At 36.2% G+C, this 27414-nt stretch overlaps 1 protein-coding gene across 8 annotated transcripts in view; it reads right to left on the bottom strand.

Moving 5' to 3' along the window:
• ERBIN (erbb2 interacting protein) overlaps positions 1-27414 on the bottom strand; it is a 121335-nt gene that overhangs the window by 26364 nt on the left and 67557 nt on the right. For all 8 annotated transcript variants that reach the window (XM_066988609.1, XM_066988604.1, XM_066988605.1 and 5 more), the window contains 11 exons: positions 25515-25593; positions 24635-24724; positions 15873-15929; positions 8338-8401; positions 6397-6471; positions 4934-5078; positions 4419-4491; positions 3348-3477; positions 2881-2996; positions 1652-1721; positions 1061-1160 (listed from right to left, as the gene is read on the bottom strand). In XM_066988609.1, the coding sequence (XP_066844710.1) occupies positions 1061-1160; positions 1652-1721; positions 2881-2996; positions 3348-3477; positions 4419-4491; positions 4934-5078; positions 6397-6471; positions 8338-8401; positions 15873-15929; positions 24635-24724; positions 25515-25593 (999 nt within the window). The remainder of the gene's footprint in view (positions 1-1060; positions 1161-1651; positions 1722-2880; positions 2997-3347; positions 3478-4418; positions 4492-4933; positions 5079-6396; positions 6472-8337; positions 8402-15872; positions 15930-24634; positions 24725-25514; positions 25594-27414) is intronic.

The following is a 27414-nucleotide window of genomic DNA, read 5'->3' as shown; positions in this document are numbered from 1 at the left end:
CCCAGCACCTGGGTAAAATAAAATTCAAATGGGCATAATGCTTTCAGGAACTACCTTCAACTTCACTGACAACCTCCAAATGATTTTTTTTTTTTAACTCTCACGTTCTGTCACAGGGATTGCAGATTCATTATCTGCATTAGAGGGCACTAAAAGTGATGCATAATTTACTGTTTTTGTAGATGTTTTTGATTACTCCTCTCAATGTACTAGACGTTTGTGCCATGGAACATAAAATGTTGCCAATTGAGAGTTTTCAATTATTCCCATTGAGTAACCCCCCTCCCCACACCCACACCCATCCACCCACCCAATCCAAGCATACTCTACTTCATGTATCTCAAAAATAGTCTGACTTCTCTGAAAGAGGTACAAGGTTTTTCCGTTTGCCTGTAGGGGAAGGAAAGTGGAGAAACATACAGACTTTACACTCTTACCCTAACTCCCAGTGGGTTTACTCATAGAATGTTACTCATTTTCCTAACTATTTCACAAGAGTGCAGAAATAACTTTTTGGCAAGGTCTTCATATTCTGTGACTAACCTTTTATAAAACAGTTTGAATTACATGTAAGCAAAAAGCATTTTCCTTTTTTTGTTTGTTTTGTTTTTTATACTTACAATAAGCTACAGAATGCTATAAAACTTTCCAGAGTTATGTACTCAGTAATGGAGTCTGACATTTTGCCAAATAGTCAGTCTAAAGCAGACACCTGGCAAGGAGAATTTCAACCCAAAGCATTAAACTCTGCCCGAATGAAAAAGGATGTCACATTAGGAAGGGGCATCCATCACAGAACATAATCTTACCAGTCTATTCCTCACCTCACTCTTCCTCACATGCACACTTCCAACAGAAACATATTTTCACCTAGAATTTACTAATATGTGGATCATGTGTTTAAACTGCATATCTCATTCATCAGACTTTTCATCACTTAGAATTTTACTTAAAACTTTTATTTAAGTATTATCAAGTGAAAATCATGTTAGTTGGATTGTCTTCCCATTTTTATTTTCAAAAAGGGAACATTCAGACAGAGTATTTCAGAAATTCTTACCATCCTCAGTCCTTGGTTGCTGGGGGAACATGTAATTAGTAAGAACTGTTTTCTGTGTGTCGGGGTCAGCTTCTTTTTGAAGTGGAATAAGTGGTTTAGACTAAGAAGCAATCAAAGAAGGAACCGTTAAGACAATATACAGATGTAAAAAGTAAATATGATATATGTAATACATCCCATTACTTTGAAAACTGCTCTGCTTTCTATTAAATCATTTATCATTTATTTTACTAAGTTTCCCCAATGGTATATCTGTGGAAGAAACAACATGCTACATATTCAAGTACTAGCTACATATCAAGCACTACCATTCCTGTAAGCCTAAAGTAACAACAACAAAAAATAATCTAAATTGTGTTAAATTAGATTTCTTAACAATGCAGAACTTTGCCAGAACTATGCAAAGCTCTGAAGTAGTGTATGCTCAATGTTGTTTATTTTAGGAGAACAGACAAAATGAAGTCAAGGAATTACTGATGCAGATACACAGTATCACTTCTCATTATATTATGGTTTGCTCTGTACTTGTCAACGCCATTAAAAATAAAGTAAATCATCTGTCTATATATGTTTTCCCCCCAAAAAATTCACCTGATTATCTGATAGCCACATAGCAGTGAGCTGTTGCAGTTTTGTGAAGGTAAATGGCAAATTCTTCAGTCTGTAAATTAGAAGAAGAAAAGTTTATGTAAGCACACTTATCAATACTAAGACTGCTAAGAAACAGTGCTGCATTAGCCTGCAAAAAATGCTTATAATAAACATCTACAGATATTGTTAAATTAATAACTATTCACTGTTGAAAGGTAATAGCACTTAATTTATATTAAAAGTTGTATCTAGAATCTTCTTTTAAATGTGAACTTCTACCCAATTTAGCAAGCAGCTTAAAAAGTGAGACAGGTAACTTGAATTTAACTCAGTTCAGTGATATGAATACTATTGTTAAGACAATCATTATCATGGCATGTAAATCAACTATCTGACTTAAAGTCAGGACTATTTCTTTTTATACTTTAATTTGGATTCTCAGCAATTTTCAATACAAACGTGCTCCAACTAAGAAAAATTAAAAAAAAAAGAAGAAAAAGAAAAGAAAAATTTCACACCTGAAATACTGTTTTTTTTATTTTTCCTAAAAAAAGAAAATGTATGTGAATGGGGTTGCCCTGAATAATAAGAGCTCTGGCATTAATGGAGGTATCAGGCTATGGGTAGAGTACAGAGAAGCAGGATTGGATAACAGGAGGGAGAGCTCAGACTTCTCTCTCCAATATATTTCATTTCTGTGAATTGGCAGTTCCTCAATGAGAAGGGTTTTGCCAGTTTTTAATGACCAGCTCTAATGAAACACAACTCCTTCCCCACTCTCGAGCACACTCAAGTGTTCTACAATATACTGTGATACGGTTTTATGTCCTCCATATGCAATACAGGAAGCTATTAATTTTTACCTAAGAATCAAATAGAAATGTTAAGAAGAGAACAAATTAATTCCCTAGAAAAATGCATGCTTACAACCATGGGTGTATCTAAGCTGTGCATCAATGCAGATGCTTAAGTCATCAAGTATGTGCCTAATTTGAAGAAATACATCTTCATACAATGGACCAATAATAAATAAAATACAACATAGCAACAGTAAAATACATACATTTCGGTCAGCTTATAAACTGTGGGTGAGATATAATGAAAAAGAGCGTGATATATTCATAAAAATAACTCTACTTACATTTGGAGGATAGACATAAGATACAATAAAACATTTGCAATGCTATGGCTCTTTACACTACTTTTACTTAAATTGTGTGTTCACAAACCTATTGTCACTCAGATTGATGACCTTTAATTTCTGCATATCACCCATCTCTTCAGGGAGAAATTCAAGCTTATTAGAATGCAGAAACAACACTGTTACATACTTCCAATTTCCTATCTGGAAAAAAAAAAGAATTAATTCACTTTCACAGCTCTAATATATGAGTTATTATTTTAAAACAACTAGACTGCAGCTATTTTTCCTTGTTAAGTATAATTAGGATTATTCTTATATATTCCTGTTAGTTCCATACAATAGCAACTGAATTATAATTCTTGCTTCAAAAATTTTTCAGATTTAATTTCATTATTTGAAAACTTGTATATTCATAATGTCCTCCTTCACACACACACACGCAAAACCTACTCAAGAATTCTCAACTTGCTAACCAAATAAAATTTGTACAGAAAAGGCAGTTTAATATCCATGAAAATATTTCAGTTTACAGTTTTGTAAGTACAAACATACCTCTGGTGGCAGCTGTGTTAAGAAGTTATGATCTGCAGCAAATGTCCTTATGTTAGAGAGTTGCCCAACAGATGAAGGCAAAGTTTCAATCTCATTGAAACTACAGTCCAGCTCTTCTACTGACACTAACCTGAAAAAAATATTACTCTGCTATACAGGTTAATTCACCCAACATTAATCGGGCACTAAGTTTAAATTACATTAATACCAGTAACAATTACAAATGAAATTCAAAATGAAACTCTGGCACCCAAATGAAATTCAAACCCAAGAAAGTCCTTTACTAGTTGCCTAAATTCTTATCTTTTCTTAATCTCCTTTACATTGTCCTCAGAAGAGAGCTTTCAGTGAAAACAGGAGGGTCAAGGTACTGAAAATTTTCAGAATGAGACAAATCATAGCCAAGCAGTTGCTGAGTGTAAGAATTTACAGTTGGAGACAGTGAACATACAACACATTAACAGTGAAAAAGTATTTTGTAAATTCTGACAACAAAATATAATGTACATTAATCATAATAGGAGAAAATTGATTGCAACAAATATCCTTCATCTGTATAGCACTTAATTCTGAACCAGTTATTTTTACCATCATTTGTGAATATCAACTTGGTAAAAAAAATCTTGCTGATTAAGAAGTAAAAATTCTCCTTAAAATATACAAAACAGATGATTGTGCATGTTCAGATTCACTTTTTACAAGCTTTTTGATACTGGTTCAATGACCTGCAATACTTAACACGGCTACTGCTATGATACTGACAGAAACACTTTGAGGCAGCTGCATGCCTTTGTCAATACATATTTCCTTTCACATTAAATTTTTCTTTTATAGACTGGTGGCTACATTAATGAGTGAGTAACATAGGTCTTGATATCAAATAAAATGTAAAGATCACACATGCCGAAAAACAGAAGATATGAAGTAATTGCTATCAGTTTTATTCAAACACAAATATGCAGAATAAATTAAATCAGGTAGAGAAGCGTACAAACATTCAATACAGAGACCATTTTTACAGACTAACTTGCAGAAAGGCAATGCAATGTTTTATTCCAGTGAAATACATACCCTCCTATGGAGTCTGGCAAATAAATTAACTGGTTTTCATCAATTTTAAGTGTTGTTACCTTCTTCAAGGAACCTGTAGAAAAATGAGTAATTGAGTCAAAAACACATTGGAGATTATTAAATCAAGTTTTGATCTTTAATTAGGGGAAAATCATCTGTATTCCCTGGCATTCCCATAGTGCTACACATCTACTAAAAGTGAGCAGGTGAGTTTACAGAACTCATTTATCAGTTTACCACAAGGCAGTCAGAGGAAATAAGTATCTTTTTTAAAAACAAACAAAAAACTCTGTTACAGTCAGCAATTACTCATCCATTTACAAACTACGGTATAAAATTAAAAATGCTCCAGAACAAATATGAATTTTTATTTAATTTTATTTTATTTAGCTTTATCCAAAACTGGAGCTTTAAATCAATCAAAACTTAGATCTAAAATACCATTTGTGTATTTTCAAGTATTCTGTGTTTAACTTATAACCTTTTTAGAGCTTGAATTAAATGAAAATACAAACCAATAGACTCTGGCAGTTGCTGAAGTGAATTACTGGATAACAATAGGTCTTGTAGGCTTTCACAACCTGAAATACCTTCTTCAACCACTTCAATGTTGTTTTTAGAAACATCCAAGTAGGTCAGTTGTTTCAAAGTGCCTATGAACTAAAAGAAAGAGAAAATGTATTCTAGGAGGTACAAGTTCAACAACAAAAAAAGCCAGCAGTTTTGACAAACTGTCTCTGAAATATAATGCCACAGGAAAAAGTGAAAACCTAGTTACAATGCTGAAATACAACTTTACGTTGAATACCCAAAACTTATAACGAAATATTTTGGGCTGACACATACAGTTAACATGTTGCTAGAGACACAGGCACTACAGTTATTCTGAAGATCTCTCTGAAGTCAGTCTGCTGTAAATTCAAGTGTTTGATCAATTACCATGGATCAAGTGATAGAAGCCTTAGAACAGAAGAACAGAGGTGCACAGTATAATGTAAGGACATAATCAGACTCATCTAAAGTCTTTTAATGCTTATTTTTTGCATTTTGTGTTAAATTGCATTCTACTTAACCTCAAAAGCAACATGAGTGTACTACTAACCTGTACTGAAGAAGAAAACAAGCATAGCATGTATTACATTTTCATATGAACCAAGAATAAACTTGAAGATTTATACACACTTTATACACACTAGTCTTTAAGATATTCAAAGGTGAGAAGCAATTGCTTCTAAACATACAGTTTTACTTTTATAATAAAGTAGAAAAGTTTAACATCCACTCAACTCTTCTCAAGGAACTCTTAGCTGAAGTGAGGAAAGGCAGTACAGAAGACTGTTAATCAAGCAAGAAAGCCTCACATCAGATGGTCACTAATGATTTTAACTCTGAAAACAGACCAGCTGCTTCCCAGATTTTAAATACTAGTTTACTAGAACATAAACACAGGTTCACAAGTACTGTAATAATAGGTCATCCTTGACCCCATGTAATTCCAAGAGATGTCAGAAACCTTCATGAAATCAGGAGAATGCTTTATTGGGAATTTGCTATTGTACACGCTGCATGAGGTCCTTAACAGTCATTGCTTGTTTTACAGCCTTTACCTGTAAAAAGTCACAGAACATTTACCCTGTATATTCCTGCTTGCTCTCTAACACAAAGTAATTCCTTTTTGGAAAGACTGGGCAGCTCTAAATTTGATACAGGATTTGATCTAGGATTTTCACCCCTTTCCTTATTTGGAACATTATTTTTAGACAACAGAACTTTCAATGAAAGGAAAGCTCTGCTCCCAACTCTGAAGGTCAGTGACAATTTCTAAGTAGGCCAGTAAAGGCTTAAGCAGCACTTAGATTTTTGGCTTTGAGTAACACTAAAATTATACATCAACTGTAATATACACATATGCTAGCTGACAAAGCAAATACCACTGTAAATTAAAACACTAAATATTTGATATAGTAAAAGGACTTACCCCTGGAATAAGTGTTAGTCTATTACCATCCATCCAAAATTCCTTTAATCCGCTCAATTGTTCAAGTACTTCAGGCTGAAAAGGGAAACATTTTTAAAAATTTCATATAGAAAGTATTGAAATTCAAAAACAACTTCAGTGATTCATATATGACAAATTTAAGTAATGTCTTACTATAGTTGTTATATTCACTTTTTTCATCATGTTATCAAAAAACAGATTAATTTACTTTTTGAAATGCATATATATACTAGATATAAAAAAATGTGGTAAGAACTTGATCACAGAACTAAATCTTTACAAAAAGTACTATTTTTACAGGAACTATTATTTTTCAACTGGAACACACAATTGATAAATCTTGTGTATAGTTCTTTCTCCTGGAAAAGGTCTAAAAAACCTTAAATTCCGTCAACTGAGAAGAGCTGGTTTTTCAAATAGTATGAAGTTGACAAGATATTGACTGAGAAAACTAGGAAACAAATTTTAGTTTTCTGGTAGAAAACAAAGCAAAATATAGGCAAAACATTTCATACAATGAAGCACAAGATAAACTCTCATTACAACTTATTATATCTGAGAAAGACCACTTCTTAGGAAAGCATTTGCAGCAAGGATGAGTGGATTTTTACCATTTAAACTTCCTCCTGAGAAAGAAACATAAAACATGTGCTACTGTACCGTAACAGCTACAATCAAGTCTGGTTAAATTCAGAACTTAATTTCTTTATGTTGTAAATAGATAATACTGCTCTACAAATTCCTGCAGTCCTGGCTCTAATAATCAATTTTCCAAGAGATTACTTTTTTTTTTTAATGAGTGAAGACTACATTTTAGACAGATCTTGACCCCCCCCAAAAAGCAGTTCCAACCATTTTTGTACTTTTACAAATGGATTTATGGAAATTATTAATGGAAATGCAGTTAAGTTCTCAGTAGTTGACTTTTCCAGATAAAAGGCTTGGAGAGATGAAGCGATCAGCCAAAAATATATCCAAATAGGTATTTTCAGAGCCTATAATTACTTCCCAGCTCTTATGGCATAACATGGGCCCAAGCATATTAATTTAAGGCTCCCACAGGCGTATCTACATTGTAATGAGCATATGGCATGTACATTTCCTTAAATACACTTCCATATCTAACAAACCACATAGCTAGGTGAGTGTTTGGCCCTTCGTGATCTGTGGCTAATGAAGTACCTGTTGGTAGCACACAGAGGCTTGACTTTATCATATGGTAGGCCAGGATGTTCCACTATACTTCTAACCATTTCAATTCCCTTATACAGAAAAGTACTCGTAGAAGCAGATGGACATTAAATGATTTACAGGTTGCCCAGAGAAGCTGTGGATGCCCCATCCCTGGAGGTGCTCAAGGCCAGGCTGGATGGGGCCTTGAGCAACCTGGTCTGGTGGGAGGTGTCTCTGCCTATGACAGGGGGTTGGAACCGGGTGATCTTTAAGGTCCCTTCCAACACAAACTATTCTGCGATTCTGTGCTTCTATATAGATGTATGTCTGTGACATCAAGAACAAGAAGCACACTGAGCACAACAAAGGAAAAACCTGAACACCTCAATTGTGTTTTGTTGTTTTTTGAACGATATACAAACTTACAACTAAATTAATATAATTTCCCTTGCATCTAAATAGGTTATGCTCGCTAATAAAAGCAAGTCATACACAGCTTACACAAAACTGTTACATTAAATACATGCTAAACAATAACAGTTAGAATTTACTATAAGCCAAATCACTGTGTTTATAATTCACATACATATTACCAATAAACTTTAACTGGCACATTAACCCCAATATACTACAGTGTTCTATTTCAAATTGAGGAAGAATATATAAGCAGAAGAAAATGCACAATTTTGAAAACGAGCTCCATAAAGTAGTATAAGGTATAAGCTTTGTTATCTAGGTAATACTCACCACTTCTGTGAATTCATTACTTCCTAAATCCAGTCTCTCCAGCTGAGTCAGTCTGGACATGGTTCTACAGAGGAAGGGGATTAATAAGAGTTAGATTTAAGAAAATAATGATATCCAGTCTTTCTGTATTCACACAAATGTTTTAATCAGTATTGAATAGCGATGTTACACTGTAACTGGACTGATACCTAAATAAAGTTGAATTTTCATCCTGTTACTAGCCATACATCAATGATCATACTGTGACTGTCACACAAAGAACAGTTTATCTGTAGATTAGTTTACAAAAAAGTTTACAAAAATTAAAGACCATTAGAGTTGTTGAGTTGTCTAAATGATAAAAAACAACTCAGTGAAATCACTCTTCAACTGCCTCAGCTTTTCACCTACTGTCATAATCACCACAACGTGTTTTCTTCCTAAAACATGTTTTCCTCCTAAAGACAGACCACTTCCTAATGATTAACAAAAACAGACAAGATGACTGCTGCATCATAGTAACAACCAACACTTCCTCCCTTCCAGGCTGCTGACAAAGTTGCTTCAATATGATATGGTCTGGAATCCTAATTATTCCTTTAGTCCCAAAATGGTTCAGATTAAAATTGGATTTCATGACACATCGATACTCTTTAAGCCAACTTACAGCAAAGACTAAATCAATGGCTGACATTGGGTAAGATACCTTCTTTCAAGCTGTGTTTTGACAAAATTTTCTCTTTATGTTTACTGTAGGGACTCCACAGAGAATATCTGCTCAAAATTACTATACGAATAATTAATTCATGCATTATTTCCTTACAAGACAGTGAGTTGTGCTTTTTCTATTCCACTTTAACACATGAGATCGATCACTACACTCCTGAGAGAAAATTTTAGCAACTATCATGAAATTAAAATTTTCCATACACGTGCAATCTACTGGCAATTATTTTTATTTCAAGCTTATAAAAAGGTCTGAGGAAACAATACAAGTTGTCAACATGGTAGTTCCAGGGTTCCCAAACAACAGACTAGATCACCACCAGCAAGCAAGTCACTGCCTAAGTGGTTTGCAATTCAGATAGCATCTGCCACTGCATGTGGTGACCTACACAATCAGAACTTTAGTCAACAGCAGTACTACCTAACACTTTTCAAAGGGACTGTGAGTTTCTCGTATGACATTATGTTTCGTATTTATTTGATAATAGCTTTCATTGGAACAGTTAGAATGTAAAAACTTCAAATATAAATGTGTACTTCCTATAAAATTCTGGAAAAGTTAAACATAAGAGCGCCCAAATTGAAAGTTTTTTGTATTACCAGAATATTAAAGTATTAAACACCAAAACATTCAAAGAACACTCTGGGTGAGCACAAGATACTCTATGCAGATGTTCAGTTTCAGTTGTTCTTCAAGTATCTTACATTACGTATTACAGTTGTTCTGAGCACACCTTTCAAAAACTAAATTCTGTTGAAAATTTCTTTACTTGTTGAAAGAAGCAGCCATTTTTACTTCATTGCTCAAGTAGTCACATACACATCCTTTAGAAGACAGCCTTTAACTCACACTACCACTTTCTCAATGAACTAAAGAAAAAAATAAATGAAAAGGCTACCTTCAGAAGAACCTGAGAAACATTCTTCCTCATTTCTCCAAGCTGGTATACAAGATTATCAGTGAACCAGCTGCTAAAATTCATTTTCCAAATTGTAACAAGTTTTTTAAGACCCTCTGAAAGGCTGTGTAAGCTGAATTTCTCAAAGCTTTGAGACTGAACTGACTTTAGCACCATAGCTTGCAAACTAATTTACACCAACATCTCCCTAAAGCACTGCTGAAGGCTCACTTAAATGATCTAGCAGATGATTCTGCATTATTCAAAACTTCATGGGAATCACCATACTCTTTTTTTCTGATGTATTCTGTTTACAAAGCTTCTAGGTATCTACTGTTTTCCAGCTGTTCACTACTATGTGGGCTACTAGTGATAACAGTCCAAAATTTCACTGAAAAACTAAATTTCAGCCTCAAAAAGCAAATTAAAGGAAATCATAGAATAGAATTTGTCAAACCAGTTTTAATAAAGATTATTTGGAAAAAGGTTTATTTTTTAACATTTTATTTGGCAATTCATTTCAACAGTTTTAAGACAGTGTCTTGATTTTTATTTCAACTGAATTTTCATCTGTATTGGGTTTATATGTCAAGATTTTGGTAGCGGGCTTGCTGCAGGGGTGGCATTTGTGAGCAGAGCCCAGCAGCTGCCCCATGTCCGATCAAAGCCAGCTCCAGCTGGCTCCAAAGGCACCTGCTGCTGGCCAGAGCCGAGCCAGGGAGAGACACTGGTTGGGCATCTGGGAGAGTAGATTGAAGAAAGGGGAAAAAAAACTGCTGTGCTACAGCAGCTGGGTGAGAGGAGTGAGAAAGTGTGAGCGAAGCAGCCCCGCAGACCCGCAGGTCAGTGCAGCAGGAGGGCAGGAGGTGCTCCAGGCAGGCAGCAGCAGTTCCCCTGCGGCCTGTGGAGAGGCCCCTGGTGGAGCAGGCTGTCCCCCTGCAGCCCACGGGTCCCACACGGAGCAGATCTCCACGCTGCAGCCCGTGGAGGAGCCCCCGGTGGAGCAGGTGGATGTGGCCTGGAGGAGGCTGCGGCCCATGGAGAGCCCCCGCAGGAGCAGGCCCCGGGCCGGAGCTGCAGCCCGTGGAGAGGAGCCCCCGCAGGAGCAGGGGGTCTGGGGGGAGCTGCCGCCCGTGGGGGACCCGTGCTGGAGCAGTTTGCTCCTGGGGGACGGACCCCGTGGTACGGAGCCGTGTGGGAGCAGGTCTTGAAGAGCTGCTGCCTGTGGGCAGCCCCCGCAGGCTCAGTTTGGGAAGGACGGCATCCCGTGGGAGGGACCCCACAGAGTGACCATGACCAGAGAGACGAAGTGTCAGGGACTGAGACCACAGCCCCAAATCCCTGTTCCCCTGCACCGCTCGGGGGGGTGGAGGTGGAAGAGGGTGGATGAGAGAAAGTTGTCTTTTATTTGCTTTTAGTTCTTGCTGCTCTAGTCTCTTAGTAACAGGCAGTAAATTACATTAATCTTCCAAACTGAGTCTGTTCTTCCCATGACAATAATTGTTGAGTGATCTCCCTGTCCTTATCTCAACCCTCGAGCCTTTTCCACCGTATTTTCTCCTCCTGTTTGAGAAGGGCGAGTGAGAGAGCAGTTGGGGTGAAGTTTAGCTGCTCACATTGAAAACAAAGGAAAATACAGGCAACACTGACAAAAGGAAAAGAATTTGATCTGGTTTAAGTGAATTTAAACAAAGCTGGCTACAGTATCTTCCTGCAATTTAAGAAGAGTTCAACATGAACTCTTTTCCTTTTTAATGGTTTGGTAAAGAAACAAAAAAAAAATCCAAAACTAATAAACTCTAAGATGCGTGTGATTTTTTTTTCTTCCTCCTGTACACCATTTGACTTTGATGCCAAACTGTCTACACACCTAACATCACCAGATTCTGAGCCTCTAAGCAATAATGCTTTACCTTCACTTTTACATTTAAGAAAAAAATCTCTCACCAAGTGTCCCAGTCTTACCATTTAGAAATATAAGTCTTTCTCAAATATTTTACATAGCATTGGCAGTATAATAAAATAACTTTATTGATTTTGTGGGTTTGTTTTTTTCCAAAACATCCCTAATTTAGCAAATATATCCACTCAACTGTAAAACATACAAACGTGTTTGCAAGAGCAAGGTGTCAATTATTTTCCTCCCTTTCCCCATTGCTTTCCTAATTTATAACACTCACTGGTTTAAGGAAATATTATCATAAAATAGGTATTTGCTTTTCTATATTTTTCATGGAGTAACTATACTTTGAAACAAAATGCACACAAAGCTTCAGATACTCTGAGAATGTTAAAATAACAGAAAAATTTAATTCTAAAGGAAAAGAGGAATTCAGAATTGCAAACAAAAAAATTAGATCACTGAGTTACATTTAATTTTACCTCTATGAATGGGATTGCATAATGCTATGACAAACTAAAAAATCTAATTCCTAATTCATATTACTGAGTTTGCTGTCAAATCAGTTCAACACTAATGGAGCAGATAGTCTGAATTATGCCTCAGATTCTAATGCTGTAAATAGTCAATTTCACTAAGATTAACAAACCCACATATTTCACGTACCATACAAATCAAGAGGTTAGAGTGATAGCGAGGTTGGGCCCTGAATCATCATATTCACCCTATCAAAACCTGTGCTTCTAGAAAAGTTGCTCTTTTTATTCATAATTACACAACAGACAGAAGCTTAAAATTTTCCAGAAGAAAAAAAAACACTTTCCAATTTCATGTTTTAGTATTTGCATTAAGTCACTTTCTCAAAACTTTCAGCTACCTATCAGAAAAATGCATCTAAAATATTCTCAATACGTTTTTGCTTTCCTTTCAGCAGATATATTTTTATTGAGCTGGTTTGCCTTTTAATACTGCCAGTTTTGCAGTCTCTGGATGTGGATAAGCTCCAAGCAAAACGATGCATTTGGCACAAAGCAAGTCTGATTTAGTGTGTTGGCATTAGCTAGCTATTTTGATTAACACTCTTTTGAGTGTTTTATGCTTTAGTGTTAAAAATTATACGCATGTTAATTCAGCAAGAGGGCTAGCTGATTTGGTAGAAGTTTATCCTAATACATCTTTCATTACAAATACAGAAGAAAAATGAAAATATTAAAAAGGAGAATGTGACAGGGATCAGGAAAAAAAAGGAATTATCTAGCAAAAAAATATTAGTATATACTGCTACATCTTATTATTTTTTTTAAAAAAGTGAAATTTACACACTGTTTAAAACTCTTAAGTATGTTCCTTTCAGAACATATACTCAGGTTTGGAAAACAATGTAAGTTGTAATTTCACATCACTTTCTGTTCTGACATAATAGTTCAACCAGGCCACAGATGAGTTTGTTGGTTAGGTCAACTGCTGCACAGTTGTACCACCCTAAAAGGCTGATTCACCTCTTGTAGACTATGGGCACCACAATAAATTTTTTCTCTGCTGTGTACATCACACAAACAATATATTTTTCTAGTTCCTCACCATAGCAAAATAAGTAATTATGTGTTGAAATTAAAGCAGTCTCCAAAGCTTTAATCTCCCTTAATTGAACCACAAGAGTACCAGAAGAGAATAATAAAGGTGACAGCTCAGCAGGTACTGTAGATCATTAAGGAGGTGCTGCATAGGACATCCTCATGACAGCTGCTGTTCAGTTTTCCAGCAAGGATGAAACCCTAAATACACTGAAGTCAACAAAAAGCTCCCAGCAGCTTCAACAGAAGTGGCATTTAGCCTAAATACATTATAACATTTATTTAAATGCCTCTTATCACTACAAAAAAACAAAAACCTCTCTAAACTACTCTTTTTAAAATATTGCATGTAATTCATGCTATTAGTGTTAATTATGGCAATTAAGGTCAGAGTAATTTTGTAAACAAAATCTGTATTAGCTATGTTTTTTAATTATAGTTACTGTTCCTCAGTCGGGAGTAACTTAATTTACATAGCTACTATCCCAAATTACATCCTTATTTTTTTTCTACTGAAAATTAGTGATATCAGAAAGAAGAAAAGAGCATTTATATCACATGAACGAGTAGAATGCTTCACGCTTTAAAATTATATTCACACTTTCTGATGCTATATATTTTATTCCAGATTTGAGTTTTGGCATTTATACACAGCAGACACCACAGTATGGTATCTCGACAGACAAAAAGGGAATTCCAAGAGAACATACCCCTTGTTCACATCTTAAGCATATACTTTAGTCACTAGGAAAACTGGCTGTGTACTTGAAAGGCTGGCAATTCACATTTCAGCCTACAGCATGCAAATTTCTACTAGCATATGAGCTGAACAGAATGAAAATATTCAATTGTTAGCACCTTCTCTTCTCAACCAAAACATCTGAAACAGTTGTACCATTTGAAACAAGTACCCTTTACCAGTTTCTGCTGCCAGAGGAGGACCTTTTTATTGCACACCTCAACCTGCTCAGGACTCCACAACTGGCTCTTCATAGCCCATCTTTGGAATCTGTTTCTCACTTTACTGACCTTTTATACTTCCACTAACCTACTTAGACCTGCTGGGTCCGAGTCAGAAAAGACAGAGCATTTGCTCACTGAAACGACAGGAACTGCAACACTGCCAGCATGGGCAGGTCTGACGAAATGAGAGTTTGCAAGGAGAAAGATGCTAGATTTTAACTGACAGGTACAGGTTAGAACAAGCGCTATAGTGATTTCCAGAACTATTTTACAATTAAAGAAAATATGGTTGAGATATATGCTTCCACTACATTAAACAAGCCAAATGCATTGTAGAACCTGTATAGCAGACTGTGCAATACAGTAACAGGTTGTTATGTTCTTCAGCAATGAAGTGCTTTAAATGAAAATGCCCACATTCTCCACTCCCGCTCTACTCTGCGCTGGTGCGGCCTCACCTCGAGTACTGTGTGCAGTTCTGGGCACCACAGTACAAAAAGGACATGAAACTGTTGGAGAGTGTCCAGAGGAGGGCGACGAAGACGGTGAGGGGTCTAGAGGGGAAGACACATGAGGAGCGGCTGAGGTCACTGGGCCTGTTCAGCCTGGAGAAGAGGAGGCTGAGGGGGGACCTCATCGCAGTCTACAACTTCCTCGTGAGGGGGAGTGGAGAGGAAGCGCTGACCTATTCTCTGTTATCACCAGTGATAGGACCCGCGGGAACGGTGTTAAGCTGAGGCAGGGGAAGTTTAGGCTGGACATCACGAAGAGGTTCTTCACTGAGAGGGTGGTCGCACACTGGAACAGGCTCCCCAGTGAAGCAGTCACTGCACCAAGCCTGTCTGAATTTAAGAAGTGTTTGGACTGTGCACTTAGTCACATGGTCTAAACTTTTGGGTAGGCCTGTGCGGTGCCAGGAGTTGGACTTGATGATCCTTATGGGTCCCTTCCAACTCGGGATATTCTATGATTCTATGAAAAAAAACGTTCACATCATGTGAATCACGCTTCCTCAGTCATTCAGAATAAGCATCTTGAACCCATCACTTGATTTAGAGATAATGATCTTAACTACCAATGTCTTGTTTCAGGTGCTCAGCCATCTGAGATGTACCCAGTCAGGCATCTGTGCACTGACAGAATGTGTGCAAAAAACCTTCAGACACCTTAGAATGATCTTCCTGAATTGCTCACATCCTGACTTAAAAGATCCAGAGGTGGGTCAGAAATCCACAGAGCTGGACATGGACAGAAAACTTCAAGTACAGAAAGGGGTACCAAGAAAAATTCATGCAAACCTCTATAGGAAAACCAACCACTCTGCAAGGGTATCTGATTTCGGCAGTATGAGGAGAAATTCTCTTGAGAAGTTACTTCGGTTACTTAGCTACAAATTATAAGTTGTAATCTACTTTTCCATATGCATTACTCTATTAGTATAACTACAGAAAAAAACCTCCAAAGTACTTTATATAAAGATTCATACATACTTACTTTGGCAATATTTTTAACTGGTTTTCTCTAAGTTCCAATATCTGTAGTTTAGTTAATCTGTAACAGAAAGGCATAACAAATTATCACAATATACTGTATTTTATGACAAAAGCAATCTCCGAACTTATTTATATTGCTAAATTTACATTTCAAAAGAGATGTACAAGTCTGAAATATTTTCTTGTAAGAATGCAAATGTTTCATGCAGAAATCTGCTTGTCAAATTAATTTACTCATTAAGGTTTGGTTTTCAAGAAGCAGCAAACCTTCTTTTCTGCACCTGCTGGAACACAGTTGTTTTCCCTCAACTTACAGATTTTAAAGTATTTCATTGGATTCATTAGGAGTCTATGCCATCCTCGCATATAGAGGTACACACAAAATAAGAAAGGCAGATCAGTCTGCACAAGTTATGATGATGAATTTCTAATACAGGAAATTTATCAGAATATTTCATATGAAAGGACTCATTAGTGGAATACTCGTGGTTTTCCACATGGTAAAAACAGCCTTTACATTCATATTTGATTTCATTCCATATTCTTTTTAGTCAACTTCTTAATCTATTTTGATATTTCTATTAGAGGACACTTTTTTTTTTTTTGACCTTTCTCTGAGTAAATCCTTGGTGCAAGATAAATAACCTCTAAATTCCACACTCAACTGTTAGGCCCAGGTAAGTTCAAAGCAGTCTTGACATTCAAGCAATGTAGCGTCCCCAGCAGATTTTTTTTTGCATTAGTTCAGAAGTGACAAGATTCTTTATTAAGTGAAACGCAGAAACTGAATTTGGTTTAAATATAGACGGGGTTGTAAAGACAAGAATTCTACACGTGACCCATCAACAGGCCTCATACTACACAAAATAGGGCAGTAAGCTCCACGACTGAAAAAGGAGCTCAGTGAACAGACAGACCAGTCTTTCCTGAAGGTGCTGTGCTGAACTGAGTACGCTGTAAGGACGCAGACAAAAACCTTAATTCTTATTAAGCAGTGATAACTATATACGAAGTAAAAATAGAATGCCTGAAAACAATATTTGTTTTTCCTCAAAACAGTCGCTCATTTTTGGATGCATCTGAAAGCAGCGATCTGCCACACCTACGAATAATCTAAGAATATAACAGTCACCTTGAAATATAGCACAGCTCAGCCTACTAGCACAGCATCGCAAGCAATAGCAGCCAGCTGTTAGCTAGTGCTGGAGGGGAACCTCCTCCCCCACAGCTTCCCAGAGAAACAACAACCTTGTAAGGATGCTGAAAGAATACCTTACAGTAGGTAACGCACAAAAGAAATAAATCTCCTCCCCCCCAGATTCATTGCTGACTTTGAATGCTGTCCCCACCTGTGTTAATACTACTGTGGCTGCACAACAAACCTATACCAAAATGGCATTCAAATCCAGTTCAGACAGGCCTACGGGGAACTGTGCAGGCATTCAGATTTACAAAGCACAGGAGACATGATTTTGCCCTACTACTTTAAAAAAGAAAGTGTTTTCCATGTTCTAAAATAGGACAACAAAATAGACTGTTTTCAGAGGAGTATTCTGGAAAGTGTTATGTTTTTCATCTTAACATGAGGTAAAACAAAAAATGTGAAAACAGAACTACTAAAGAAACAAAGCAAGTAGAGGATGTTCCTTAAACTTGCTCAAAAGCTTCTCGAAGCCACTCAGCTCTTTGCTTTGCCTGACTTGAAGGACTTGAAATCCAGCTCATAGTAACATTACTGCTGTTCATCTAGAACATAATTGGAAAAGACTTCTTAGCCTAAGAATCATCTAGGTTGGAAAAGACTTTCAAGATCAAAGACCAGCTATCAGCTGCACCTACCATGTCTCTTAGAGCCAGACCTCATAAATGCTCCAGGGATTGGGACTCCACCACTTACTTGGGCAGCTTTCCTTTCTAATGCCTGGCAACCAATTCTACAAAGAAATTCTTCCTGATATCCAACCTAAACATCCCTGGCACAACTTGAGACCATTTCCTTGAGTCATCACTTGTCACCTGGGAAAAGAGACCAGAAGACTGACACCCTCCTCACTGCAACATCCTTTCAAGGTAGTTGCGGAAAGCAATGAGGTCTGCCCTCAGCTTTCTGTTCTCCAGACTATGTAACTCCAGTTCCCTCAGTAGCTCCTTTCAACTCCTGTTTTCTAGTCCTTTCACCAGCTTCACCACTGGTGAAACCCTCAGATTTGAATGGTCATTTTGAGTTTGGATTTCTGAACCCAAGAAAAAAACACGTTACACACTTCAAGCGATTAATAGCCTTTCCTAGAAGATACTTCTGTGGCATCTTGTGGCTTGCATAGCACCTAAATTTTGCTCAAGGGTACATTGGACATACAGGAAGCATTTTCCCATAATCATTTACCATTTTAATCTGCTGCAGCTTTCTCAATTCCTTGCTTTTTGTGCAACCAGGTAAGAGTCTTAGCTAGCAGCTGCTCAGTTTTATTATCAAAGTAATTCTTTTTTTCATACTGAGAAGATACCACACTTGTCCTATGTGTCAATACATGCCCAGGAACTGGGAGCCTTTCCTCACAGCAAAACATTGCAAAACTCAAACCAAGTTCTACAGACTTTTATTCCTGCATTTTAATCACATTGTCTTATAAATTCTGTTTCCCAAAGCTTTAAATGTTTGTTACCCACTGTAAAGCTCCTCCCTCCCCAGTTCATTGCAGACTTGGACAGATGCAACAGCATGAGGTCTATTACATCTTGACTACTAAAGATTCTCCAAGTATGACAAAGAGAATGAACAATCTTCTTTAGAAAGGAGAAATAATAATCCTTTCTCTTTGGAGATTGCAGATGTTGCTCTTTATAGTTCTAAGGATAAAGTTATCACCTCAACAGCACAACTGTAGCTCTAGGCCTGCTTTGGTATTAGATCATGCCCATTACCAGCACTGATTAGGGCCAGCCCCTGAAAAGGCAAACACTTCAAGAATACAGGAGAACAAGGACAATCCACCCAATGAGACAACAATTCTTCACTCACTAGTAAGAAATCATTTCCCACTACCACCTTTCTGATGCATCCCACGACTTTCAAGTATCTGTGCTCAGATTCTTACTGATTCACAACGAGTCTGTTTCTAAACACTGAACTAAAAATAAAGTAGCACAATCAACTCCAAAACACTTTATTTTGGGAAGGCTTCCACAATCAAACATTGCCTTAGGCTCCAGTTGGTGTTTTGCTTTGAAGACAGGGAAAACAACTAGTCAGGTTTTAGCTTTTCTTCACAACACATGTATGCAGTCAAACTTCTCAGTTGAAAGCAGTGGAAGCATTCATATGCTAAGCTATATATATGTACACCCACACTTCGTTGACTTTAGCCAGAACCCACTGTATTACAGTTTTCATAAGCCTATTCAATGAAATTAAAAGCGTGTCGTCAGTGATAGAAAGATTCACAGGTTTGTAACCCTGTTTCATGTTCTGCTCTCTCTTCTGCTAACCCTAAGAGCCAAAATATCTTATTTCTTATGTGTAGAGCAGGGGCTACTGGACAAATATTTTCAGCTTCTCCTGGCTGGGAGATACAGGCTGCGTCTAAACTAGTAATTTTCTTGCAGTAATTAGTAGAAATATTGGCCTGAAGCAGTTGCCATCTCTTCCATTCTGACTGGGAGGGTTAATTCAAGTTTAATGTAATCATACACATCAAATACTTAGCCTAGCTGCTCTTTAAATTGCTGCCGTACACACCCATGCTAAGCATTTGAATTTCTGCAATGGAATTGGAAAAAAATGAAGCTTTAATTTGGAGAAGAAATACAGACAGATTAGTTCACCTATATTAAAAGAAAAATAAGTCACAATGGCAGAATATATATTTCCTGTGCCATTCTATCACTAAGATTTGTTGTATTCATAAGAAAGTATTTCATCTCTCGACTGTAAAAACCCGTAACCATTAAATACTTACACAGCACCTAAACACAAAGGTATAGGGGAGTATTATTCAAGTATACCTGAAGTAATGGTCTCAACAAAATTATTGCTGCAATATTTCTATGGAAACAACTTCAGCTACATTATAAAAGTAGTTTATCTTGAGAAAACCTCTATGTGAATACCTTACACATGGTAAGATGTTCTTCCTAAATCTGATTTAACTACACAATCTGTAAAAATGTAAAATCACTCTTCAACAGCAGTCATTCCTTGGACAGACAGTATAATGTTTGTACATTTCATAGAGAGAAGATCCTGATTTTTAACCTCCTTCACTCTTTATGAATCTTAACTAAAACAGAAAGACAAGAGGACTGAAATACATGCATCCTATAATGGGTTGCATTTTACTTAAGTTTGCAAACTTGCTTAGGTGTAACTATATCAAGTCCCAGTTTGATCATCATCGTACATTTATGTAAAACGCTAGCCTGAAGTAGAAACTTCTCAAAGCATCTACTGCTGCAGGTTCCTGAGAAACAAGAGCAGAAGTAATTTCATAGCAAAATCACAATAAAAAGTCTCTGGAAACAATACCCCACTACAGACAACATTATCAGTGCTTTTAAAACAATGCTTAAGATATAACACCTTGCTTATCTTAAAACACCCAACAATAAATAACACCTCTCTTTTAAACCTGTTCAAACATTACCATACAATGAGCTTCGAGTTTAGAATACTCCGCTTATATATTTCTATATCTGAATGTGAATATATATGGTGTATTTAGATACAACATGTATAGTTTTCTTCAGTATACATAAGCAGTTTTCAGACTTCAGCACATTGGCATGAAGGCTAACTCTGGGACCAAGATCAATATTCATGTATTCAAATTACAATTTGGGAATGGAGGAAAAAACACAATCACCCCAGAATTCCAGAGGAACTAGCACACTTGATCACAAGTCTGGTGATTTTTAATAAGTCTAACAGGCTAGACAACTGCAACACCACCGAAGGACAGCGAGTATCTAGTACTCATAAAGGAGGAGAAAAAAGACTGGATAACCTTGACCTCAATAATATGCAAAGTTTGAGCACAAATTTTGAAGCAGAGAATGAAATGGAGATAAATGCAATAAAAAGATGCATGAATATACCAGAAGTAATCTGCATTACAGTTTTCTTTCCTAACCATCACGCTGAAGATTTCTGAGAGGTATTCAAAGATCCATTTTGAGACTATCCTGTTCAATGTTTTCTAACAGAAAAAGACAGGAAAAGTTTGATTAGGCTAAACAGACAGTCACAGTACAATATAGTATTAGAACACTTTAGAGGGAAAAAAACTGTACAACATTAAGGACAGAAAGAATGGAAGAGGGACAGGATGCCACAGTAGCAAATCATGTACTTATTATTTCCTTGTCGAGTCATCAGTCATTTTTAACTGAGCTGTCCAATGCATCAGTTGATCATGTGGGAAAAAACATTCAGCAGCTGCAAAAAGGGCTAGTGGAACACTAGAGTGTAACCACTGACATTTCAAAGAGAAACAAGAAGATAATCATGACATTGTACAAGCCATGAAGAGAACTCAATTTGGATCCTAAATATAGCTACAGATGCTGTCATCCTCCATCATTAAAAAAAATAGAAATTCAAACTGAAACTAGTTCCAAGATCTATTAATAAAGGCACAAAGAAAAACCTGTCATATCAGAGGGAAAATGGATTTTGTTTAGTCTATCGGATTGAGAGAGGGATATGGGAACACCACAAAAAAAAAAAAAAAAACAGGTGAGAGAATGGGGGAAAAAACACTCCTGAGAGATGACAGCAATTAAACTGTAGAACAGATGAGTATGAGCAGTCAGAGAGAAACTGATGTGGGAAACCACACTTTAAAACTAAGCTGGTGGAACAGAGACCCTGGCACATGAACAGAAAAATCTAACGAGAGTTACTATTCTTAAAAGGTATTATTGCCTGTAGTTACCAGAAAGAGCAGGAAACAAAACTCAATTACTATGCTTTATGCCTTCATGTGTTCTTATGTATTGAAGAGTAGAAGCTTTAAGAACACATACACAACAACTGAGGCACAGAATTGGAAGAAGGTGAAGGCTTGTCCTGGATGTAAATAACTGACAACACTCAGCAAGTGTTAAAATAACGTTCAGTTTGCCTCAGCAAGCATTAAAGCACTATTTCCCTTCCATATGCACAACAACAAAAAATGAACAGTGATATGAACAGTTACTGCATACTCACAAACATCTGAATTCTAGCTATTTTTACTCTACATTTTCAGACTATATATTTTTTTCAGAATTTTATTTTTTTAATTTTACTGTACTTTACAGGCACAATGAAATTTACAGTTCTTTTATTAAAGAGAGAAGAAACATTTTACATAGAATGTGGTACAGCTGTACAACTATACAACACATGCCTTTAACACTGATGACATTAGAAACAGAGGCCTGTGAAATTAGTTTCTACTTGATGTCCTGAAAATGTATAGAAATAGGCATTATATAGAGAAATAGAGCTGTTAAAACTTAGCACCCTCTGATTTTTTATTTTGATCAGTTCAGACATAACATGATACAAACACTCTCATTGTATGGGCCACGCAGTTTCAGTTCATATGTACTTAGTCCATCATCTCCTATTTTTCAGGAGATGCAGTACACCACAGAGAAATGTGAAATTCTGAAGATCACCTGACCTTCACAGAAACACCAAGAGCTCTATTGGATAGACAGATTTATTCCTGCAGGAAGCACTACAATGGGAGAAAATCCCTCTGCATACAAATGATCTACATGATACAGCGTGGAAGAGGAAACAGAAAGACTTGTCTGAGTTTGAGTCCCAGTTCTATAGAACGTAGCTTATATTAAAAAGACTACCTTAAGGAGAAATAGATGGTGGAAGAAAAAGACAAAAAAATCACAAAGCTTTTAAAAGAAAAAATAAAAATGCCATCAGGACACAGAACAGAAATCCCCCAACTGAAAGAAAATTTCTGTGTGCTAGGTCAGTAAGACAGCAATCCTCTTCCTTCAAGCTCATGTAGTTCTGAGCAGAAATCTAATACATACTTATTTTGTCCCAATGTTGGGATTGTCAGCAAAAGCTTTGTTAAATTTACAGAACTTTAAAAACCAACCAAACAAAAAACTCTTCCACAAAACCTCAACTCTCTTTTACATGATGATCGATCAGTTAAAACAGAAAAGTTCTTTTGAAAGAAATTTTGGGGTTTTATTTTATCTCTAATTTGTTCTAGAGTTCTGTTTTCAAATATCCAACAGTTAACATTTTATCAGATTCATTATTTTCTAATCTATTTCATCTAAAAATTACTTTCCTATAGAATATTTATTCTGTGCAATACAGAATAAATGTACTAGGCAAGCAAACTTACATGAAGTATTTTGAATGACTTCACCATTTGCCTAACAATTAAGCAAGTTACAGCACACTAAGCATTACAGAAGAGGAAGTGACAGTGATGAAGTAAAATGATAGTGAATGAAGTTTTTTGAGATATTTAAGATTAACTTCAAAAACCAACTATGTCAACCTGAAGTCTTCAATTTTATCTGTACTGCCTGGTTGTTTCTGTTTGTTTTTTTGTTTTGTTGGTTTTTTTTGTTTTGTTTTTAACTAAGAAAACATTGCCATTTGGTTAAACTATAAAAAAGAAGAAAAACGTACAATCAATCTTTAAAATGCCAACAAAAAGACAACGCATCTTCCAGAAATTCCTTCTTTAACCTTAATGAAGGCTTTTGAAATGAACACTTTGTTAACTGGAAACTAGCATGATAATTAATATTCCTGCATCATAAACAGCTTTTCTGTTAGCAGAGAGTGTAATGTATCTGGTGCTTTTAATCATTCATCAGGCAATGACATATAACCGGACAGAGAAGAATAGGCCACTAACTCGTCACAGATGACTAAAACACTAATGGTCATTAAAGGACTGCACCTGTGCTCATCTTTCACTGCACATCTCCTGATCTGCCAAACTTCTGCAGCACTCTATTTGGAGGCTTTTGTGATCTTTTGCAACCTGTGCTGACCTGAACTAGAACTACATAGTCTAAGGTAAATACATTCACGCAGCAATATGCCTTGTTAACTAATAGCCATATTTCCTGAAAGAGAGGTTTGCTGGACATGAGATAGGGCAGCAAAGTGACAAAGACAGCATAAGATAAGTTAACGTAAAAAGTGAAGAGTAGAGGAAAAGCAGAAATTGCTGATCGGCATGGTAAGGACAACAGGACAGACAATTCTCATCTAGGAGTTTTCCTTCTAGCAATAATACCCTTTCACTTTTGTTCCCAAGACTCACTCCATTTTGAAGTGGTAGGGGTTTGGTATGTGTCTCACATTTAAGCTATTATATGGAACAATTTTGCTTAGTCAGTATACCTGAATAAACCATAAATGTTGATGACACTCAAAAATTATATGCATGAAGAAATCTGTGCAACCAAGAGAGGACATGTAGAATTACAAATTCCATTAATTCCTTAACCTGTAATTATCAGACTTATGTTGTAAAAGAAGCAACTGCATAAACATGTTTATTACTTTGCTTATCATAAGCATTATTTGTCCTGCCTAAACCCCAAATAAAGCAATGGTGATAAAGACTTTTTTTTCTTTAAATAATATGGTATAAATGAATAGGTAATGCACACTTCCTCCCCTCCTCCAGTTCACACTTTGCTTCAGTAGAAGCAGAAACTTCTCTGCATAAATTTAAAATTAAATGTAGATACTAAGTTTCAAATTCAACTTACCTGCCAAAATTGGCTGGCAAAAACTCAAGAAAAGCATCATTCAGGTACAGCTGTGTTAGGTTTAACAGTTGGGAAAATCCATCTGGAAGCCTACAAAGAAATAAAATACCATAGTGCCTTCAACTATACTCAGGGCATTAAGTTATACTTTCTTAAACAACAGTATAGTACTGAAATCCTACATACCAACAGCATTAATAGGTGGTAAAAGAACTTCTACAAGACTGCACTAGATACCTGTACAACCCAAGGTTCGTTTCAAAATTATTTTTAAGTATTGAGGACAATATTTATAGGCAGTAAAAACTACAAACAGCAAACATAGTCTTGCTAAGTATTTGTGATCTCCTGACAGCTACTGTGGAAGAAGCATTCATTAGAGGCGATAAGATAAATTAAAACCCATGCAACACCTTTTTTCCTCCACAGCAGACTTACCTTACATGAAGTTTTTTATCTCTGGCAGTGCTACTTTGTCAAGTTAATTTTGTTACTATAGAAGGTGACAAGTAAATCAATTCACACGGGTTGTTTGAAAACACATGGTAGTAGATTTGGAGTAAAATTAATTAGTTATTAAGAAACAAAACTCTTAACACATTTCTCTACCTTCACAGAGAACTAATGGACCAAAAAAAAGCTAACAAAGCCACATGGAATAATGCAGGATACCTCACATAGCCTATTAACTTGGGCAAAATACGTGACTAACACAGCAATACTCTATCTCAACACAATGAGGCTACAGAAAATACCTCAGGTACCCTCTGTTCCTTGCATCCAGTTACAAGGGTTGGTTCACAAAAATTTGAATGGAGCATGTTTGAGAGTCAGCATTTTTTGCATAAAATCATAAATATCATAAAAGTTACAAACTTACTTTGAAATTGGATTTACACTCGCTTCAACAACAGTCAAGACTTTGCAGTTTTTTATATTTTCTGGAAACTCCTGTATGCCTGCAAAATACAGTGAGAGGGAGGAGAAATGTTAAACTATTAGACTCCAATACAGACATAAAAATGATTAACATAAAACTGCTACACGTAAAAACCTTAATCCGTTTAGAAACCAGTGGACTGATTCTCAAGTGTTTTGTTTTAGATGAGGTTTTTACAAAAGATATACTCTTCTGCAAAATCAATTCCATTACTATTCTATTGCTAGAGCGTTTCATACAGCAACTTCGCAGGCAGTTCAAGAAACAACATGAAAGTCCACTAACAATTCTAACTGATCATTACCAAATATTAGAGAAATTGTAATGTGCCTGAGATCAGGCCCCCAGTCACAAATTTATTTATTTACTTACTGAGGCACTCATAAACATGGTAGAACAAAGTTTCCAACAGAATTTGCTGGTTAAATGCATGGCTTGTACATACAGCTTAAGTGACAAGGCTTAAAACATTAAAGTACAGTATTCGTGGTTCAAAACAGATCTCCCAGGATAGCTTCAAAATATTTGCAAAGAAGGAAAAAATGCTGCAGATATATTTATATGAAAATTAAGATAATAAGGAATCTCCTTTTTTCCAAGATTACCTCCAGAAATGCCAGAGAACGAAATTGCGACCAAAATATCTGCCAAAATTTGTATTTGTCAGAAGCTGACAAAACGCTTCTTGAAAACAGAAAATATGCATACAACATGTCAGTAAGAAATCAGTACTGAATGATTCTGCTACCCAAGCCTTTCACCTCAATCATCACTATACCATAAAAAAAAAAAAAAAATCTACTATAGTATCACAACTGCATTTACTTTCACAATGTATCCCTAAAAAAAGAGCTGTACAAGTACCGGTCTTATTTTAAAGAAACTTTGTTATTTTAAGTTTAGCTGAAAAAAAATTAATATAAATAATTTTAAAGAAACATTAAACTTTTAAATAAACTCATGCAAAATAAACATTCATATTGCTATTTTCCAACTTGGATTAAGAATACACTATTTTTTCAAGAAAAATCCATAAGCTACTAGAATAAAGTCAGCATCAATCACCTGTTATTTCAGATAGTACATATTAGCTATTTGTCCTTTAAATGTTTGTAATTGCGTGTGCTTCTAGAACGCTTCATCATGTGCTTGGAGAGGGCAGTGAATCTAAAGAACAAGACCACTAAAAGGGAACTGTACTCTGGTTGCTCTCTATGCTACTATGCCTCCTTTTCCATAAATTAAATTTAAGCAGAAAGTCTAGTGCTGCTGAAGCAGATTTTTAGGTCTTTCTTGACAGGAACCTATTTTTCATACCAGTGGCTTAAATTTACTTTTGACTTATACCAGGTGTTGTACTCTGATATTGAGTGGGGGAAGGCAAGAAAAAGCACACCAAACCACACATTTAATCCAGGTGTTTAAAAACTTCTTTCAGTATCACAGACCCTTCTGAGAAATAGGTTATCCAGCTCAATGTTAAAAAACAGAAGTGGAGGTGGCCAGGAGGAATTGAACCATAAACTGAAATATATAGCAAGATTTCTGACGCTTCTGGTTTACTACTCTGTGTGCACACATATGTATACATGTACACTTGAAAACAAATACATAGCTTTAGCCATGTAAATTTTGGTGGAGCTGAGAATGGGGTCAACACAGCAGAAGACAGTGGCTACTGACTGAATTCACTTATCACTCTTCAAAACCAAAACTAAATACTTGTAATGTAATGAAGCTCCATTTCTGGAACACAATGATGTTTTCAGGACCAAAGGTAGTTTTGCAGAAAGATTAGAAAAGAACCATGGAATGACCTGGGATGTATTTTATCTATAGG

This window comes from Anser cygnoides, chromosome Z, assembly GCF_040182565.1.
Source record: "Anser cygnoides isolate HZ-2024a breed goose chromosome Z, Taihu_goose_T2T_genome, whole genome shotgun sequence".
In the NCBI taxonomy this organism is placed as follows: domain Eukaryota; kingdom Metazoa; phylum Chordata; class Aves; order Anseriformes; family Anatidae; genus Anser; species Anser cygnoides.
The sequence above is the reverse complement of the archived record's forward strand: the minus strand, read 5'-3'. Positions and strand labels throughout refer to the sequence as shown.